General features: G+C 34.4%; 1 protein-coding gene across 1 annotated transcript; it reads right to left on the bottom strand.

Annotated features, from left to right (window-relative positions):
* Window positions 1–864: 864 nt before the first annotated feature.
* Window positions 865–4,987, bottom strand: LOC134805403 (uncharacterized). Its single transcript, XM_063778715.1, has 2 exons — window positions 4,203–4,987; window positions 865–3,466 (listed from the first exon to the last, which is right to left on the bottom strand). The coding sequence occupies exons 1-2, from the start codon at window positions 4,638–4,640 to the stop codon at window positions 2,807–2,809; spliced, it is 1,098 nt and encodes a 365-aa protein (XP_063634785.1). The 5' UTR covers window positions 4,641–4,987; the 3' UTR covers window positions 865–2,806.
* Between the last annotated feature and the right edge of the window lie 17,472 nt (window positions 4,988–22,459).

The following is a 22,459-nucleotide window of genomic DNA, read 5'->3' as shown; positions in this document are numbered from 1 at the left end:
TTTTCATCTAGAAGGTTTCTTACTTGATACAATACTTTCAATTTAAAGAAACATGATTTGGCTAGCTCCGCTATGTGCTTTTCAAACCTTAACTGGTTGTCTATTATTATACCCAGGTTTCTGGCCTCCTCTACTCGCTCTATTAATGAGCCTCTAATATTTAGTTGAGGGCTACCATCTAAGATTCGAGAAATTTGAGTTTTACTACCCAAAATCATAAACTTTGACTTAATAGGGTTTAGCAACAGACTGTTTTGTTCAGCCCAAGCGGAGATACTTTCGAGGTCTTCATTAATTTTATTAATTGAGTCAGGAAAGTCACAAGGACGGGCCGTGTAGTACATCTGAACATCATCCGCATACAAGTGATATTGACAATGCTCAATAATGTTAACGATGTCAGCGCTATATATAATAAACAGTAAGGGCCCGAGAATGGAGCCTTGTGGGACTCCGCGATTTAGGGGTCTAGAGTCAGACACCAACAAAGTGCCATCGTTTTTAGCAATTTTAACTGACTGCATACGCCCAGCAAGGTAACTTCTAAACCACGAGAGTGACCCTAAATCTACACCGTAAAAAATTAACTTAGATAGAAGCAAGTCAATATTTATGCAGTCGAACGCACGAGAAAAATCCAACAACACTAAGCAAGTACCCTTGCCTGAGTCTAGGCCATAAATCATATTGTCAAGAACGTCAATAAGGGCAGTTACAGTCCCCATACCCCTACGAAATCCTGACTGTAATTGAGGTAGGATATTATTGGTTTCTACATACTTATATAACTGCTCATAAACAGCTTTTTCTAATATTTTCGAAAGAAAAGGTAAAATACTTATAGGCCGAAGATCTTTGAGCTCAGTAGGGTTATCCACCTTTGGCAGAGGTGTAACTATGGCAGATTTCCACAATGATGGCACTTCACCTGTCAAAATAGAGTGATTAATTATGGCTGTTAATACTGACAAAGTACGAGGAAGAGTAAGAAGCACCATATCTCTACTGATTCCGTCCACGCCAATTGCATTGGTGGTAACAGACATTATATATTTTCCCACTTGACCCTCTTCGACAGGTTTTAAGCTAAAAACAGAATTACTGAAGCGATTTTGTTCAAATGTCAACATGGTGGACAAAGAAACCCCATCACTACCAGGCACATTCAAAAAACTATCATTAATTACATTTGGATTATTGAAGTGATCAGGAAGCCGGTCACGAGTATTATCTGTCAAAACATTATTTTTAATATTTTTCCAGAGTGTTTTCGGATCTTTGTATTTTGAATTGATATGGTGATTGTAGTAACTTTTTTTTTCATTAAATATACTTTGTTTTACCAATTTCTTTAATTCATTGTAATATTGTTTATGACTTTCCGTTTTAGACTTCCTGTATGCTGAATAAGCCTCGTTACGCTTTCTTATCATAATTTTAATAGTGTCTGTAATCCAGGGCAACGAATGGCTATGCCTAACTGTGACAGATTTAAATGGAGCATGTGAGTCATATAACGACAACAATAGGATATTAAAAGCCTCAACCATATGTTCAACAGATTCAAATGCCAACACTGACTCCCAATTAATAGCATGCAGATCCCTATTAAATTCCGCCATGTTAATATCCTTAATGGGCCTATAGGTAAACGTCTTAGGCATTATTTTGGGTCGTTTTGTTGGCAAAGTAATTGTTACCATGGCATGACCAAGAGAACCTGTTATATTAGAAACGCATACATCGGTAACAGGTGCGTTGGTACACACAACATCAAGGAGTGTCTTATTGCCTACAGAAAAGTGAGTTGGTACCTTCACCACTTGTTGTAAGCTCAAGTAGTTAAGAAAACAAGTAAATTTTGTGGCATTACTGCTTGTAGTCTCAAGCATGTTGATATTAAAGTCTCCAAGCAAAACAACATAATCGTGTTTAGAGAAAAATGTTATGGATTCTGTTAGGGCATCTAAAAACGTATCTACATTAATCCAGTTAGGACGATACGCCGTACCTATTATATAACTCCTACCGTTAATTGAGACCGATAACCACAATTGTTCAATATTAGCAACAGGGTGGGTAGATCGGCGCGCGCGCACGCTAGTTCTAATGTAGAAACCTACCCCGCCACCGCGGCCTCGGCGCATTCCAGTCGGTCGCGGGGCGTTAATGAATTTATATCCGGGGACGAGCGGTGCGCGTTTTTCCTGGCCCTGTCTGATCCATGATTCATTGATCGCGACAATATCAGCGTCAAATCTATCCATCGCAATTAAAAAATCATCCTGTCCAGTTGCCAGTGAACCCGCGTTAAAAAGACCTAATTTGTGGTATTTAGTTTTAGTGGGCACTATGACTCGTATTATCTAATATTGTTTTGTAAGTTAATTCATGTGGTAATTGACAACGCGGCCGTATAACCTCAAACACTGATGCAAGTTTACTCGTATTACTGAGGAAAGTGTTTAAAAGAGTGATGATATATGTGTGTTCAAAAGAAAGAGTGTTGTAAAGTGAATTGTATGTGTTGACGTAATAAAAACAAAAGTGTATAGTGTACGGTTTCTGATGTCCCACGATCGTAGCTGCTACAACGCACTCCAGTGACAAATTCAATAGCAGTCTGTTCTTATAATCAAAACAATAACAGTTATAAATTGAAAAAAATATGTAGAAAACCGACAAAAATAAAAAATAGCAAACGAAATAGCGACGTAGATTGTGTATTTTAAAAGCATTATTTAATGTGAAACAAAGTTTTTTATAGTCTAAAAGGATTAGCACCAAGATAAGTTCATATATACCATCAAATATCAAGTGTACCAAAAACACGGCTCAAATCCAGTTCCGTTCGAATTCGGTGTCGCGGTGATTCCGTACCTGGACGTTGGCGCACGTAAATCCTACCATCGCGGGTCCATACATATCGCCAGCCGTAGTGTTCCTTGAGCTGCCGCGCCTTCTGGAACAGCCGTCGGTTGACGAAGGTGAGCCGCTCGTTGACGTAGAAGCGGCAGTCGGGGCCCGGCAGGCCGGTGCCCTCCGTGGTCGCCCCGCGGCGGACCCTCGCCGCCTGCAGCAGCCGGTCGCGCACGGCGCGGCGCGCCAGCCTCACCACCAGCAGTCGCGGGCGGGCCGGCTGGCCCTGGGTGCCCTCGTCTAGTCGCGGCGCCCGCCCTACGCGAGTCGCATCAACGATGTCGTGTTCCGACAGTGTAACACCGAGCTTCTGACCCAAGGTAGCTACTATATGCAATGTATTTTCCCCACTCTGTTCCGGTACGTTCGATATCTCGACATCATTGAGTAACATATCCTGGTCACGATCGTTTAACTCTAATCTTAACTGGGCTACGGTGTCCGCCAGTGAAGCCTCAGTGTTCTCGCCTACACTAACACTTGTGGTATTACTCTCTAGAGCATGGTCTAATAAAACATGGTCTTCCATTCCCAGAGTGACACGGGCCTACGTCACAATAACATTGCCACTTTATTTCAACATAACATGTTACATGGGTACATTATACCTATGGTTAATAAGTTAAAATATTTCTTTATAATTTTCATTTATATGTATTTTAGCTTAAATTTTACAATAACACGTCATTTTTAATTACTCGTTAGCAATATCTTCCGATTCACGAAAGAAATTTCAGACTTTCGGGTAATTCTGTTTATACTACTGGCAACACAGGATAGCGCTGTGCACATTTGACAATTCGGATCTAGATAACTTCATGCCCTGACCGTCATCCTTGTCGAACGCGTGTTAATTGTTATTTCCTTCTCGCTCAGTGTCAGCAGTCGCAGTGTTTTCCAAACTTTTCACGTCGTAAGCTTGGTAATTAATGTGTAACTGTGAATTAGTTTTTTAAACGTTTGTCTTGTATAGAAAAATAAAGTTTAATTTAATACATTAGATTTGTTTTATTTTACTATGTTTCTACATGAATAACTTAAAATTAATGCCGTTAAAATAATTTTCACCGTTGGTTAAAATTCTCCCACATTTCAAAGTTTGAGAACCTGTAAACAGCATGATGACGTAGGCGCGTGTCAGTTAGGTCATACGCGAATCTCGGAATGGAGTACCAGGCGGAGTATATTATTATACCATGCTCTAGAGCTTCAACACGGGTACATAAATTGTCGATGCGCCCATCACATGCGTCAATTTTTGTTGTCAGGGTGGCTACCGTTACGCGAAGAGCCTGGATGTGCTGCCTCATCGCCCGCATTTCTTCCCGAAACAAACGAAGTTCGGCTACCAGCTGTTGAATGTCGGAGGCCCCATTCATGTCGAGCCTAGTGGTATCGTTCAAACGCTGGTTGTCCGTGTACGACACATCCATGACCGAGTTGTCATGCTCGTTGGACACTGCCCCGCAAGGGCGTGCGGCTCCCCTATGCATGTTTACATTGTCACTGATGCCGCGCAGCGGCGTATTCGTATTATCCAACTTAGGTTCGGCACTTTTGCACTCAACACACTTCCATGAATACCTTTGCGCGGGTCCCATAAAATTAAGGAATTCCTCAGTGTAATTAGTGCAGTGGAGACAATACGATTTTTGGCAGTTATGGCAGTTTAAAAATCTGCCATCGGTTACCTTGTTGAAGCACCCAGCACAGTCCGCCATTGTAAATTGTGTTTAATGTGTGGGTGATAAGGTGTAATTTGTAGTGGCAGTCACTGACACACTGCTAATGCGCGTGCGCAGACTCTCACAGCTGATTCGTTGACAGCCGGTCAGCTGACCCGCGCAATGGATGTCCGGTTAGGCGACTGCACTTCGATTTTACACTGATATTACTAACCACACAGTAACGTTAACGCACTAAAAACTATTATTTTTGTTTCTAACTGATAGTAGCTATTTAATTTTACACAGTTTGCGTTTATAAATCAACTTTTTACCAGATTTTTAGGCCAATATTACAGAGCGAACGATAAGTACGTGTGACAGTTCTGACGTCCGTCACGTGACCCATTATCCAAATATTATCCAAATAGCAGAATAACTATGAAAATGCCTAAAAATATGGAAAACAACATAAAAATTAAGTTTGCAGGGTTGGTTACTTTAATATATAGTACAGTTAGGTAAAGTAAAGCTCTATATTATTAACTTTCACTTTATTGTTTTTTTTGGTGTCGGTAAGTTAATAAAACAAAGAGTACCTAACAATAATGACTAGTATTAGTTACGGTGAATTATGTAGGTTCGGAAAAAAATTACTACATATAATACATTAAAATATTAGTTAAAATGTACATTCGACTCCATGGATCAAAACAATGGTCTTTAAATTACGTCACACGTACACATTTGAACCAACCAATCAGAAGCCGTATCCTACATCACGCTTTTAAAGTTTTTACATTTGGTTGCATATATACAAATATTGGTTTGTCGGAGATCCCACTGCTGTGACGACCGGCGGTAGCTGGGTGATCCTAGCACACAAGTTTCTGCCGAGGACCACTACTCCTTGGGACTTGCGTCTCGGCATGGGGGCTGGCCACCTTCATGTTGAGCTGTGCTATCAACCAAAATGCAATCGAACGAAAAGGAGAATCCATCACTATACCGGTCGATAGTGTAAGGAGGACCCTGCCAAAAGTACGTAAAACGCGGCTTTCTGCCGGGGCTCACTACGCCCTGGGAGTCGCATCACATCATAGAGACTGGCCAACTCTATGGGGTGTTATACTTTATCACACACGACACTCTAGAGTCTACTTGGTACTATAGACCGAAGATTGTTGTCAGATTCTCTGCCGGGGCTCATACGCCCTGAGAATCTACGTGTTCACAGAAACTGATCAGCTCTGTGACATGGTGTGTTTTTTACATTTAACGCCCTTTTCAAGATGTTGTATGACTTAAAATATTACTTTAATTCTGGTTTTGCTAGTAGATCCGGATTCGGATTAAATGAGAATTCCGTTTACCTAGTCAAAAAAATTACTAAACTCGCATAACGCGAAAGCACTAAGTGTTTAAACGCAATACTCCGATCGTTTAAAGTATAGATCCTTTAAATTATATATTGGGTATTCTGGATAGATAATACTGATTGCCTTAAAGTGGTTCGACTAGGTTACTCAAAGCTTAACTCTCGCTAGATGGCGCCACTTTCGCAAAATTACAGGTTTTATTTTTTTGTGGAATGGTCTTGGTATTTGTATACTTAAAAGTATGTTTAGCGCACTCTTTAAGTAAATATTGAACTATTAAAATAAACATTGAATACTTCATTGTGCAAAAACCACCCTTTTACGTCGATGTTGCTGTCACGCTTTTTCCTACTATTACTCACACATGCGAACAGTGTTTCCGTGATCCTTGTAGTAGACAATTTCACACAACGTAAGTATGCTGCAATGGCGTTGCGGTATGTTCATGGAAATACGTGCAAGAGCATTGGGGTTCAAGACTGGTGCGAGTAGGTAATTTATTTTTGTTTATTTTTGTCTTTTTGTGTTATCTTACCTTTAAACGAGCAATTATAATATATATATATTTATTTATATATTTGGATGATATCAGAAACGGCTTTAACGATTTCAATGAAATTTGCTGTAAGGGGTTGGATCTCTTAGCTAGGTCTGATCTGTGAGAAAACGCGCATTTTTGAGTTTTTATATGTTTTCTAAGCTTTGGTCGGTCTCCCAGATATTCAATCTCTTCTTCCTCGCGTGGGGTCCGCTTGGCAACTAATCCCAGAATTGGCATGGGCACTAGTTTTTACGAAAGCGACTGCCCTGCCCTTCCAACCCAGAGAGTAAACTTATTGGGATTAGTCTTGTAACATCTTCCCCCTCTCTCCTCCTTAAATAACCCTAATTTACCCCTACTTAGCTAAACCTAGACCTACCTAAAATACTAAAAATTCCAATAAGAAAATCTAAAATTCTAAATAACCTTTAAAATACCGCAAACCGTATCTACCTTGACTAATTATTATAAAATAATGCAAATAACCTGAATAAATTCTAATTAATAAGTTAATATCTTGAATTGGATCAGTAGATTGGCCAAATGATCGTTTAGTGTTTATGTAGGACCCTTCGTCGTAACCGTTAATAGTAACCGAAATCCTTTTCACATAACAGGAAAGAGTTATGAATTATACGCCTATAAATCCTAATATTGTTAAATAATTATTAAACCGTGAATTATGTCAAAGTAAAATATGTCCGAGTATTAAGAAATATCATTGCAGGTTATAGTATTGTTTGACTTAGTCAGATTAAGTCTGTAGAATGTCATAGTTAAATCGTCAGTAATGTATGTCAAAGTAAGTCTGTAAAATGTCATAGTCGGTAAAGTATGTCAAAGTAAGTAAAGTCTGTCAAATGTAATAGTCAGTTGGTCAAAGTACAATTACTAATAAATGTCACAATATTTTGTTTTTGGGGTATAGATATCGCCCCGCCTCCGCGACACCCGTGATCATCATCCAGTTGCAGGTCAGAATCCCCGCCCCAGTTCTGAAGGAACTATATTGTGGTCCAGAAGGGACATCTTTTAATAATGACAGGCCTATTCCATCATTCGACCATGTCATTATTTTGTGACATTTTTCGTCAACAATGAGAGGACATTCAAAGGGACAATTTAACATAACAAAATACTGGTAGTAGAGCAGCTGTATTTGATCCACTCAAATTCTCCAGAATACTGTAATTTTGTAGTATACGTATTTTAATATTCAATGAAATGATATTATCCAAACTTTAGCTGTAGTCATTTTGAATCACACTTTCGGACCAAAATAATCTACGATCGTGCATCTGCCTTGATCTGAGCCCGGATAAATCACTCATTGAAATAAGGTTTTATGATAATATATGACCTTATATTTTTAAAGGTCAAGTGTAAAAATCACAGGTAATCTGTAGAAAACAGAATGTAATCGTCATACAAACTGCTAAGGGACAGGCAAAACAAATATTTCTTTGTAAGCAAATTGATTCTACAATACTACATTATATTGTGGTTATTTACTTTAGTTTTTCCCACAATATATTTCTACCAGTAGCGTTGCAAGGGAACAAATATATACAGTCATGTCATAAGTCAATATGTCAAGTTTGTCAATAAGTCATAAATAAATATATGTAATAAAATCCTAACAATCCCTAATCCCACACTACATCCTAGCTACCGCTATTTTGAATTTAACCAATAAACCCATAATTAAGAACAACAAATGCAATAAAAATAGCCATATATGTATCGAAAGGAACCTAGCTACCTACTGTAAATATCTAATGGCTTTGATATATTAAAATTATAAATCTAGATCAATCCTACAAAAGCCCTAGACCTGATAAATAAAAACCCTAACCTAACAGCTAATCTATCCAACTACTCTACCGAAATATTTGCAAACTAGTATCCCGGGATGCACATTTAATTTACTCGCGTAATTACTCGATGTGCAATGAGTAATTTCTATGCTATAGCTAACTAAGACGAGTGGAGACACCTCGTTTTAGACCTAAAAATCCTATTTCTCCGTGTGCTAGCCATACTTCCACACAGTGGATTGGGACAGCAGAAGTAAGGCCGGAAAGGGGTAATATAAAAGTGAATATATAAGTATATAGATACGGGATAATTGGACTAGAATCTGGCTTCTTTAAGAAGTCTAGATGACAACCCAAATCTTCCAGATCCTAGGGGGTGACCCTGTCTTAATAAATGCAGGAACTGCCAGGTCCCCACCTGGGTTTTATCAAAAACACCGCAAGTTAGTAATCTGCGCTGTAGTTGCCACCGTTAGGTTACCTGCACAACTTACTAACCCCCCAACACTATGTTGGATCGGAACTAGTTCTCTCTAACCCATAAGTATGAACGAAACAACTCACTAAACTAAATTAAAATTAATATATAGAGTATTCCAACCAAGTTCATTTCAGTGCTTAATATCACTAAAATAAACCAGGCCAAAACACTACACATATTAAACACAATTAAAACACAAACTAATTAATTTTCACTGGAAACAACTCAAGACTTTACAATCTTTAAGACTCTATTGATTTATAACTTAAACTTCACTTAGTATGTTCTCACACACTAGCGCTTGTCTGAGCACAAATCAATAAATAATTAAAATTCACTAAAAATTACAAAACCACTATGAACAATACTAGCCTTACAATATTAATAAGTCTATTGATTTATAATTTAAACTTTACTAGTACAATATTAAATACTAGCACTTGTCTGAACCACAAATCAATAAACAACACAAAAGGAATTAAACCCACTAAAATTAACACAATTTAAATGTACTTCTCTAAAATTATTCAAGTAAAACCCCACAACAAATTACACTACATTATGCTCCAATCCAAACTCTACCAGCATCATGAGAAACTAGCAAAGTCCAGGTCAGGACACAATATAGGTAACCTAGATAGACCTAGCTAGAGAACCGACGTCCGACGGTTTGCGGAAGGCGCCGAAGAATGATCTCGTAAGGGACTCTATTGATCCCTACCTTAGATCCCGTCATCCCTGCTATTTCCCACTTCCTTGTACGTCATTGGTTTCCCAATAACCAATACTGAATTTCATAATTTCGTACAGTCCTGTCACTAATTACACCTTATTTCCTAATTAAAATAAGGTCCATTTTGACCTACTTTTGGGTGTGGTCTAAACTATTTTTTACGCCTATGGGATTGACATTATAGTTTTTTATTCTAACCGTCTTTGTTTTTCTATATGACACATAATGTAGAACTCCGCCCTTTCTTAATTCTTTATAATATGGTTCAATTTTGCATAGAATATTTTAACCAAAACAAACATTATTCATTCATTTTTACGACGACGTGCGAAATACAAGTCAACACACTTGAAACATAAGAAACCAAACTGATTTTTAACAGAATTTTTAAACTATAAAGCTTTATGACATTGAAATAAAGTTCAAATTATTTTATGACTAGATATCTTAATATATTGGTTTACTATAAATTACTAGGCCCTCCAAACTTTGTTTCTAGAATTTCAGACGAAATGGCCCACTTGAGATATGAGAAGAAATATAAATACTTAAATGACCGTGGGACACAATATTGGAAATTTAACCGACTTAAAAATAGAACAATACTATGTTCACATATAATGTTAACATGGAAAGGAGCCTCTGACATGTTACAATCGCCTCCCAAAATTTGCTGTAGCTTAAATATATTAACTATATATTTGCGAAAGTAAATTTTCGAAACAAAACAAAATAAGTAAAAAAATATCGTAATCAAAAATAATGCAATTAAATTATAATAAGAACCCTTTTAACATTCTTCCCTTCTGTGTGTGCCTTTTTTTTTTTTGTTGCGGCTGTGTGTGGTGTGTGTTTAAACCAAACTAAAGAATGAACATTTCTGAAAGAATAAGTTTCTAAGTTCAGACATGTTAGAAATAAACAATTAAAAAACGCAACCAGTTCAGCTTGCCTCAACAAGAAAATAGAAGTTGTGCTTGTAGGACATTTGTCCTAACCTTCTATCGATCCTAATGATACATACGACGTTTCCGACTTTATGTCTATATTTTAGCGACCAAGAGAGGAACTGACGTATCTCTTTTTAAGACAAGATTGAACCTTTTACCAAGGAGCATTCTATGCCACTCGAGGGATCACTATTCTTTAAAAGATTTAATTCCAACACCGTAACTCATGACTTAAATCTTCAAAAAGCCTTTCCCAGTCAGGTGCATGTACATCATTAACGGGACGTTAAAATAAAAGATTAAACTATTGTTTAACCTTTCGCTTCTACAATGAAGCGCTAAATAAATTAATTTATTATAAACATTATTTTGTATAAAATTTTAAAATAGTACTGACCAATAAAAAAGCACAACTAATCATAAACTGATTCGAAATGAGCTAAATAATACAAATCGTCATTAAAAAGAATCTAAACTCACTTCGCATTATGCTTTTCCATATGAAGAAAGCACTATGACGTCACATTAATGATGGGTGTGTGAGTTCTAGATCTGATGTTGTGTGTAGTGTAGAGATATCACGGCGGCAGTTTAAACTCTGCAAGTATGCTCTTTTTTTTTAGCGAGCCTAACCTAACTCCAAACTACCGTGTTACCTCCCTTGTATAGTGTAGTGTTCCAGTCAGAATGTCAAAAGAAAGTGTTTTGATTTTAGTCTTGCTATTTTCTCAGGGCCCTACATACATTTTTTTTTGTTTCACCAAACGTTCTTCATATTTATGCATCAACATTCTCACTTTCACACGCCCCTAAAAATCTAACAAAACTTTCGCTAGTAAAACAATTAAAATTTAAAGAAATGTTAATAATGTGTAGTTTTTTTTTTAACGAAAATTCACTGTTAGCAAACACACAATCAATACATCTATTACAACAAAACTATTTTTTTTTTTAACTCTATTACCTATTTGAAAATAACAATGCAATATACCACATAGTCAAAGTTTATATATTTATACCATCTTGTGATAAAAAAAAAAAAACTAAACAACATCTACTTGCTATAAATTGTAACTATGGAGAGCCTGGCAAAATAATAACAAACTTTGAAATTATTTAAAATTAACAAAATAAAATTAAATAGGTAGGTATTTATGTCATAAACATGAAAAGAAACAATCTAATGTGATAACCTGATAACCATCTACATTAACAGCTATAAAAATTAAATAATACTTTAAACTGTATTTAAAAATTACTAAACTTCAAAACGTAAATAAAGAATAAATAATATGTTTGTAATGTAATACATTATTATTATTTTTATTTTACCCTAACCTACTTGTATTGACCAATATATTGTACGTAATTAAATATCGAATCGTATTTCATTATTTATGTGTATTTTAGTCTAAATTTATTAAATTCACACGTAATTAGATCTAAATGGAAAGCTAGATTACCTAAACCAACTGCAAAAACGCCCTTATTATAAGTGTCACAAGCTTCACAAATTACCTGTTTGTGGATATAAAACTATTTAAGTCAACCCAAAATTGTGGCTTATAGAAAAATGTTTACTGTACTATTTACTCATAAATATTCCTAGCATATATGTGAATAATGTAAACATATATGTGAAAAATGTATGTATACCTGAAAAGGTAAAGTCTATGTTTACATATAAGAACAATAATAAAAAAAGTAATAAGCCATTTCAATATACACTAGATAAAATAAAACAATGGCAATTAGCGACCTTATTAACTCACGTATTACTATACCTACTCAAATATTACAAAAATTCCCATTCATATGTATAACGCCGAGCGAATATATGCACCACAACGTACGTTGCACATAGTCCATTGCGTACCAATTATCTAGCCCACTTCGTTATGTTCGTATTCGTAAAGCCCATCTGTCTGTACAAAGTAATCTATAAATCAATGCATCTATCCTACGGACTTAAAAAAAAAGTTTGTTTAATAACGCAATGTTAACAAGATTGAGTGTCAGTGACTTACAGTATTTTGTAAAATAAATAATTGACGTTAATACTCAATCATGTAAATATAGAATTAATTACTATACCAAATTAGTGAACCTATTAAAATAATGTTATCCGAAAGCACTAAAATTTATTTGAATTCATACTAAACGCTATTCCTTACATGATAAAAAATAAAACATTCAAACTTTAACTTTGAGCGATAACAAAAACAACACTCACATCACACTCAAGTGGTTTGGCACAACACTTTTTGTAATTCTACGAATGACTTTAACTTTAAGCTCAAATTTCAGTCAAGTGGCCGGCGCGACGTGTTTTTGTAATCAGTCTAACTACTCTCGATAACTTTTAAAAATGTCTCGAGTGACGCCGATAATAAATGAAACATAAACATACAGAGTTAAAATAACGTATTAACTTTTTCAACATGACTATTTTACGTACCCTGCTGTACTTACATAATCAGTTTCATAACACACTAACCTAACCTTTGGTCTCCTAAAAAGCAAAAATTAACTGTATGATAGTTAGGTAAACTAGTAATACCTCTGAATGACTAACTCTAGTATAATTTTTAAAATTTTATTATACTACACTTTAATCGAGTAATTATGCCAAACAACGCATTGATGAGGGTGTACTAAATAATGTATGCATGTATATTTAGGATTTATAAAAACAGAAATATAAGATACAAAGTTACAAAGTAATTTAATGCAACAAAATGAACTTATCCCTGAATGATAATCTCTTATGTATAATTTTGTTAGATAATTAATAATATCATGTGTAGTATTTGACTGAATTTCAACAGTACCTAATTAACTTTTATTTATGAAAACAAACAAAATGATAGAATGATGCCGTTTCAAATTTGCTACAAAAACAGGTAATTCACATTATCTTGGTACGTATGTTCAATCGCAATATTATTGTAATCAAATTTGCCCGTATTTTTTTCCAACTTTTAGTAACTGACTGAAACTATTGTCCTACTGAAACTGTAATATCGAACGTATATCCCGAAAACAACAAAACTTCATTCAACCTTGCCAGTTAGCAATGATAATGTTTGTGTTGAGTTAAGTATACTAAAATATTCGTGTTAAAATGTTTTATAATTTTGACTTTCCCTATTTTAAGCTACGTCATCTAGGAATCGAATCCAGATTTTATTTATTGTAATTACACAACTGACTTCAATACAAATTCAACACAAACTAAGGCTACGTTAGTTTACATTAATATGCCTTAATTTATATAAAAGTAACGTAACGTAACTTTATTTCCATTATAGTTTGATGAACTAATTATTAAACAAACTGATGGCAAAACTTAACATGAGATCACTTTACGCTAAGTGAACCTTGTTTAATTTATGTTAGACGAAATAAAATATAAATATATAGACTTGTGTCTCTAATTTCTAAAATCTACATTGTACACATAAAATTCATATCGAAATCTAATAACAACAAAACCAGCAATTTTAGAATATTTTAAACATTACTACGTACGCCTCCCCATGTATACAACTTTAATAATTTTAGCTAACTACTTTTCATAAAACAATTCTATAAATAGACCAAAATATATTTTCATAAGTTCTAGTATTTAATCGCGTAAAAAACTTGTAAAAGCTATGACTAACATGGCATACGCATAAAAATTGTTTTATAGAAATAAAATCATAAAAAAAAAATTCTTCAATCACTCAATAACTCTATTCCAAAATATGCTATCCGTCTTCACGTCAACAATTGTGTTGCTATAATCGACCGTTTACACAAATCAACTATAACAACAACTTTGATCCAAAACAAGACATATAACTCACAATGAAACTAGTAACGATAATCAAATTAATAAAAACCGAATTAAATAGACTCGCGGCATAATTACATAAATATACGAATTATTATGAAATATACATAATATATTAAACTTTATCCTGGTCTCATGGAACCAATCGCATTAAATATACGAATTATTATAAAATAATAAACTTAATCCTGGTCTCAGACAACAATTTTAACAAATATACGAATTATTTTAAAATAATAAACTTAATCCTGGTAACTACGGCACCAATTGTAACATCTTCCCCCTCTCTCCTCCTTAAATAACCCTAATTTACCCCTACTTAGCTAAACCTAGACCTACCTAAAATACTAAAAATTCCAATAAGAAAATCTAAAATTCTAAATAACCTTTAAAATACCGCAAACCGTATCTACCTTGACTAATTATTATAAAATAATGCAAATAACCTGAATAAATTCTAATTAATAAGTTAATATCTTGAATTGGATCAGTAGATTGGCCAAATGATCGTTTAGTGTTTATGTAGGACCCTTCGTCGTAACCGTTAATAGTAACCGAAATCCTTTTCACATAACAGGAAAGAGTTATGAATTATACGCCTATAAATCCTAATATTGTTAAATAATTATTAAACCGTGAATTATGTCAAAGTAAAATATGTCCGAGTATTAAGAAATATCATTGCAGGTTATAGTATTGTTTGACTTAGTCAGATTAAGTCTGTAGAATGTCATAGTTAAATCGTCAGTAATGTATGTCAAAGTAAGTCTGTAAAATGTCATAGTCGGTAAAGTATGTCAAAGTAAGTAAAGTCTGTCAAATGTAATAGTCAGTTGGTCAAAGTACAATTACTAATAAATGTCACAATATTTTGTTTTTGGGGTATAGATATCGCCCCGCCTCCGCGACACCCGTGATCATCATCCAGTTGCAGGTCAGAATCCCCGCCCCAGTTCTGAAGGAACTATATTGTGGTCCAGAAGGGACATCTTTTAATAATGACAGGCCTATTCCATCATTCGACCATGTCATTATTTTGTGACATTTTTCGTCAACAATGAGAGGACATTCAAAGGGACAATTTAACATAACAAAATACTGGTAGTAGAGCAGCTGTATTTGATCCACTCAAATTCTCCAGAATACTGTAATTTTGTAGTATACGTATTTTAATATTCAATGAAATGATATTATCCAAACTTTAGCTGTAGTCATTTTGAATCACACTTTCGGACCAAAATAATCTACGATCGTGCATCTGCCTTGATCTGAGCCCGGATAAATCACTCATTGAAATAAGGTTTTATGATAATATATGACCTTATATTTTTAAAGGTCAAGTGTAAAAATCACAGGTAATCTGTAGAAAACAGAATGTAATCGTCATACAAACTGCTAAGGGACAGGCAAAACAAATATTTCTTTGTAAGCAAATTGATTCTACAATACTACATTATATTGTGGTTATTTACTTTAGTTTTTCCCACAATATATTTCTACCAGTAGCGTTGCAAGGGAACAAATATATACAGTCATGTCATAAGTCAATATGTCAAGTTTGTCAATAAGTCATAAATAAATATATGTAATAAAATCCTAACAATCCCTAATCCCACACTACATCCTAGCTACCGCTATTTTGAATTTAACCAATAAACCCATAATTAAGAACAACAAATGCAATAAAAATAGCCATATATGTATCGAAAGGAACCTAGCTACCTACTGTAAATATCTAATGGCTTTGATATATTAAAATTATAAATCTAGATCAATCCTACAAAAGCCCTAGACCTGATAAATAAAAACCCTAACCTAACAGCTAATCTATCCAACTACTCTACCGAAATATTTGCAAACTAGTATCCCGGGATGCACATTTAATTTACTCGCGTAATTACTCGATGTGCAATGAGTAATTTCTATGCTATAGCTAACTAAGACGAGTGGAGACACCTCGTTTTAGACCTAAAAATCCTATTTCTCCGTGTGCTAGCCATACTTCCACACAGTGGATTGGGACAGCAGAAGTAAGGCCGGAAAGGGGTAATATAAAAGTGAATATATAAGTATATAGATACGGGATAATTGGACTAGAATCTGGCTTCTTTAAGAAGTCTAGATGACAACCCAAATCTTCCAGATCCTAGGGGGTGACCCTGTCTTAATAAATGCAGGAACTGCCAGGTCCCCACCTGGGTTTTATCAAAAACACCGCAAGTTAGTAATCTGCGCTGTAGTTGCCACCGTTAGGTTACCTGCACAACTTACTAACCCCCCAACACTATGTTGGATCGGAACTAGTTCTCTCTAACCCATAAGTATGAACGAAACAACTCACTAAACTAAATTAAAATTAATATATAGAGTATTCCAACCAAGTTCATTTCAGTGCTTAATATCACTAAAATAAACCAGGCCAAAACACTACACATATTAAACACAATTAAAACACAAACTAATTAATTTTCACTGGAAACAACTCAAGACTTTACAATCTTTAAGACTCTATTGATTTATAACTTAAACTTCACTTAGTATGTTCTCACACACTAGCGCTTGTCTGAGCACAAATCAATAAATAATTAAAATTCACTAAAAATTACAAAACCACTATGAACAATACTAACCTTACAATATTAATAAGTCTATTGATTTATAATTTAAACTTTACTAGTACAATATTAAATACTAGCACTTGTCTGAACCACAAATCAATAAACAACACAAAAGGAATTAAACCCACTAAAATTAACACAATTTAAATGTACTTCTCTAAAATTATTCAAGTAAAACCCCACAACAAATTACACTACATTATGCTCCAATCCAAACTCTACCAGCATCATGAGAAACTAGCAAAGTCCAGGTCAGGACACAATATAGGTAACCTAGATAGACCTAGCTAGAGAACCGACGTCCGACGGTTTGCGGAAGGCGCCGAAGAATGATCTCGTAAGGGACTCTATTGATCCCTACCTTAGATCCCGTCATCCCTGCTATTTCCCACTTCCTTGTACGTCATTGGTTTCCCAATAACCAATACTGAATTTCATAATTTCGTACAGTCCTGTCACTAATTACACCTTATTTCCTAATTAAAATAAGGTCCATTTTGACCTACTTTTGGGTGTGGTCTAAACTATTTTTTACGCCTATGGGATTGACATTATAGTTTTTTATTCTAACCGTCTTTGTTTTTCTATATGACACATAATGTAGAACTCCGCCCTTTCTTAATTCTTTATAATATGGTTCAATTTTGCATAGAATATTTTAACCAAAACAAACATTATTCATTCATTTTTACGACGACGTGCGAAATACAAGTCAACACACTTGAAACATAAGAAACCAAACTGATTTTTAACAGAATTTTTAAACTATAAAGCTTTATGACATTGAAATAAAGTTCAAATTATTTTATGACTAGATATCTTAATATATTGGTTTACTATAAATTACTAGGCCCTCCAAACTTTGTTTCTAGAATTTCAGACGAAATGGCCCACTTGAGATATGAGAAGAAATATAAATACTTAAATTACCGTGGGACACAATATTGGAAATTTAACCGACTTAAAAATAGAACAATACTATGTTCACATATAATGTTAACATGGAAAGGAGCCTCTGACATGTTACAGTCTGGTTTCCTCACATTGTTTTCTTTCACCGAAAAATAGGTATCGGTATACAAATAGGTTCCGGTAAATAGGTATCAAATGATATTTTGTACAAAAGTTCGAAAAATCATTGGTACGAGCCGGGGTTAGAACCCGTGACCTCCGGATTGCAAGTCACACGCGCTTTCCGCTAGGCCACCAGCGCTTCCCCCAGATATTTTATTTTTATTTATTTTATTGGTATTCAGGATAACAACAGCCGTAAATATAACTAAGACATATTAATGCTTACATAAAAATAAGGCCAATAACAGTCATCCATTGAGTTACATTATATAACGATTAATAACAAAGATAAGAAAACAACGAGAATGTACAATACACACAAATGCTCGATACGCTAGAAATACTAAACCGGTTGTAAAATGTATAAGTAATCTAGTTTAAAATACCCAATTCTGATACAAAACAAAACCATGACATTGCATTCGTTGTAAATCAGACACCAGCAGATATTCACAAAAAATATCAAGATAAACATTCAAACTGAAAGTTTATTGTTAGTAGAATTATTAGGAGTTGGAATTTAAGAAGGTACAACTAACTGCATTTCCCTGGCACCCAGGAACACATAGCTTGAAAAAGTTATGATATAAAGAGATATTGTAATAAGATGTACATATGTACTTATTTAAGGAGCATTTATTACCAGTACTGAAATTAAATGTAAAATTACAATAATAATAAAAACAGAAACTGATTTTATATTAATTTTCTTTTAACAAAATCGAATATATATTTTTTTTTATTTTTTTTTAGACCCTACAAAAAGATCAGCAGTGCAGAATGTGAGGTGGGACGTAAATACAAACAACTGCTTGCTATGATATTAGTATAATGCGCTCTCAAATGATACATGTGTAGCCTTATATACTCTATCACTGTATATGTGTGGGTAAGGTGTAGCACACACTACACCTTCCCTCCTGGAGAAAAAAAAATAGATTACTGTACCTAAAACAAGAAAACGATAATCTATTTTTTTTTATAAAAATAAGTTTATATGTATAAGAAAATAATGCAAACAAAAAGACAATAGAGTAGGTAATACGTGAGAGTCAGGATCGCGGGTGTACCTAAATAAAAATAAACAAAAAGCATACCATATTTTAGTACCTAATTTGTACTATTTGGTACCTCCTTTAAAAAAATTAGTACCTCACGGTATTAAAAGTTATTACCAAAAAACATTACACCCGCCATTCTGACAGTCAGAATGGCGGGTGTATTTTATTACGCAATGATCCCGCGATTATTGATAAATTCTATAAAAGCCAAATTTTAGTACCTTTTTAGTACTTTCATATTCAATTATAAATTGAGCCATTTTATTTGTGGTTTCCGAGTTTTACTCATTTTACACTTTACATTGCTATTACAATTTTGCAGGCGCTGTAATTTTCCACCGTATCGATTTCGTTTTTATGAAAAAACGCTACGCTACAACTATTGTTATTACGCCAGGATTTAGTACCTTTTACGTTTAATTTGTTACCTTTTCACGATTAATCTGTTAAGTTCAATTAACTATGAAAATTACGTCTTACAAATGGCCAGGCGCCATGTCATAGAATTCTTCATATGAAAAAATTCTGCTCTTCATTGTGCTTGTAATTGTGTACCTAATACCTACTTTTAAGTATATGGTGATTAATGAAATAAAACCCGCAAATTATGTTTTAAAAAAAAAAAAAAAAAATTTTTTTAAATTTAAATCTATTTATTTCCCAAAAAGTACTTAAATCTACATACATATGTGTGCAAAATCTCTAGTATGAGATTATGTGCGCGGTCACTAAACTCGCGTTTTGTTGTTACCTAACTAATTCAGAATATAAACAAATATCTACTTACCTTAATTTAGCTAATGGTTTTTTTTTTAGTTTGTTTGCCAGTATATTTGCCAGAGCATTGTCATTTGTGAAATATTCTTTTAGAATATTATTGACTTGCGATGGTTTTGTATTTTCTAATATATGTACTAATTCCTTAGGTAATTTATTTAATGTATCTGGGAGAATATACCAACAAGTTCTTTTGCCATATACATTATTTGCCTTTGGCACCGTGTACATTGGTAAATTCTGGAGTTGACGCAATTTATTAGATCTCTCTAATTTTTGCAGGTGAGTTATTTGATGAGATTGTTCTTTAATGATTGCTGCATCAACTTTATCAAATACATTCATTACTTTGCAGTATTTAAACAATAGGGCATAGTTCTCTCTGTACTTAGTTTTTATTTTATATGGTACTATGGTTTTAATAAGTCTTAGTTGGATATCATATATTCTTTGTAGGTAGGTTTTGTACGTTCTACCATAACTTGATAATCCATAGCTAATAACCGAGTCTGCCAACGCCAAATACAGTAATCTTATAGTTTTATACGGTAGCTTGTGCTTTAAAATACTTAATTTGGCTAGGATTGATCTTAATTTATTACAGACTATATCTATATGAGGACCCCAGTTGAATTTGTTGTCAACTGTAAGACCTAAGTATGTATGTTCATTGACAATTTCGAGCTGTTGGCAGGCACAGTTTACATAGTTGTTGTGCATACATTGGTGCTCATGGGCCACTATTCTAGGTTCTTGGTTTGTTCTCATATACGGTGAGTGAATATACATGATTTTGGTTTTTTTGTAATTAATTGACAAGCCGACATCGTGAGCCCATTGACACAATTTATTAAACTCATTTTGTAAGGTAATTTCTGCTGTATTAAAGTCTTTATGTGCTACTAAGATACATGTATCATCGGCAAACTGGTATACAGATCCATGCTGAAATATATTATACATATCGTTAACATACAAGATATATTCGGTTGGGCCGATTATCGAGCCCTGTGCCGTGCCGCATAGGGTTGGCACCAGCTTACTTTGCTCTCCATTTATGCTTACGGTATTATACCTGTTTTCGTGATAATTTTTGAACCATTTCAGCAGTGGTCCCTGTATGCCATTCTGCTCGAGTTTATTGTATAATATACTATAATCTAGGGTGTCGAATGCCTTGCTAAAATCAATCATAATATTTAAAATATGCCTTTTTTCATTTAGGTGATTATTAACTTCATCACTAAATGCTGACAACAGTTGCGTGGTGCTTTTATTTTTCTGAAAGCCATATTGTCTTTCGTGTATTATTGCATTGCTCGATAAGAAGTCATTTATCATCGCTCCATAGTATTGTTTGTTTGTCGGTATATGACTTCTCGTCCCGTTGATGTCCTTTTTAGGGTTTCGTACCAAAAAAGTACAAAAGGAACCCTCATGGTGCGACTCTGTCCGTCTGTCCGTCCGTATGTCACATCGCTAAATATATCGAGAACTACGGAAGCTATCGATTTAAAATTTGAAATGATTATTTGTTTATGAATTTTTAATAATTATGGAAAATGCCCAATATAAAGAGGGGGCAAAATTTACAAGTCTATAGTTACTAGGTCGAGTAGGATATCATTTGAAAGCGCTCGAATTGAACATTACAAAACATTTCTTTTTCACACTGAAAAATAAATTTATATTTGAAGGAAAAATGTGAAAAACAAAACTATTAAGGTCAATGTGGCCAAATCCGTCAGAGGAGTAAATCCGTCCAACAACATTTGCGACTATTCTAACAACAGTATACACTTGCTGACTCGATCGCTAAAGCAGAGAGCATATTTAATACCAGTAGTCAAAAACAGATCACAACAGTAGTCAGAAACAGCGCTCAGTCGCCAGTAAATGAAAAAAAATAACGCTATTAAAGTTCAGGTGCGCTCCGAACTTGATATCGAGCTAAGTGTGCTGCTCTGTTTTGTGAAGTTGGGATGAGACGATGTAAGTTAGGCCTTAATAATGGCTTATTTAGAATTTTAGACGATGCGAGTTTCATTACACTGCGGTTTTTGATCGGTCGGTTGAATTGGACGTAACCAACAGCCCGCAATGTAACTAAAATGCATGCGAGTTCGCGCGCAGTCTAAATCAGCCCTTAGTATGTTTATTATTGTTCGATATGCATGTTTATCGGTCTTTTTATCCATTTTACATTATAATCTCTTGGTGAGAAACCATGGGTGGTTAAAATTTGTGTTTACAAAACTATCGAGCGGACAAATCCGTCAATTACGAAACGGGAAAAATCGTCATGTGCCGGAATTTCCCTATTTCATATATTGCCAACCTTTTTTGATTTGACTCACTTAGGTAAGTATAACTCATATCATACTCATGCAGTGATGCGAGATTTTTACTGAATTGTCAAATTTCTCATATAAATTCGTGGTAGCTTTCGTACATCAATCTAAGATATCTGTGCTGTATTATTTAAAATTAAAAAGTAGATTTTATTTTTAAACTTTTTTTAAAGGTTTAATTTAAAAATAGGACGGATTTGCCCCAAGAATATATTTGGGAATAAAATCTAAATTTAACCTTAAATTGAGTTCACTA

Source organism: Cydia splendana, unplaced genomic scaffold, assembly GCF_910591565.1.
Source record: "Cydia splendana unplaced genomic scaffold, ilCydSple1.2 scaffold_103_ctg1, whole genome shotgun sequence".
In the NCBI taxonomy this organism is placed as follows: domain Eukaryota; kingdom Metazoa; phylum Arthropoda; class Insecta; order Lepidoptera; family Tortricidae; genus Cydia; species Cydia splendana.
The sequence above is the reverse complement of the archived record's forward strand: the minus strand, read 5'-3'. Positions and strand labels throughout refer to the sequence as shown.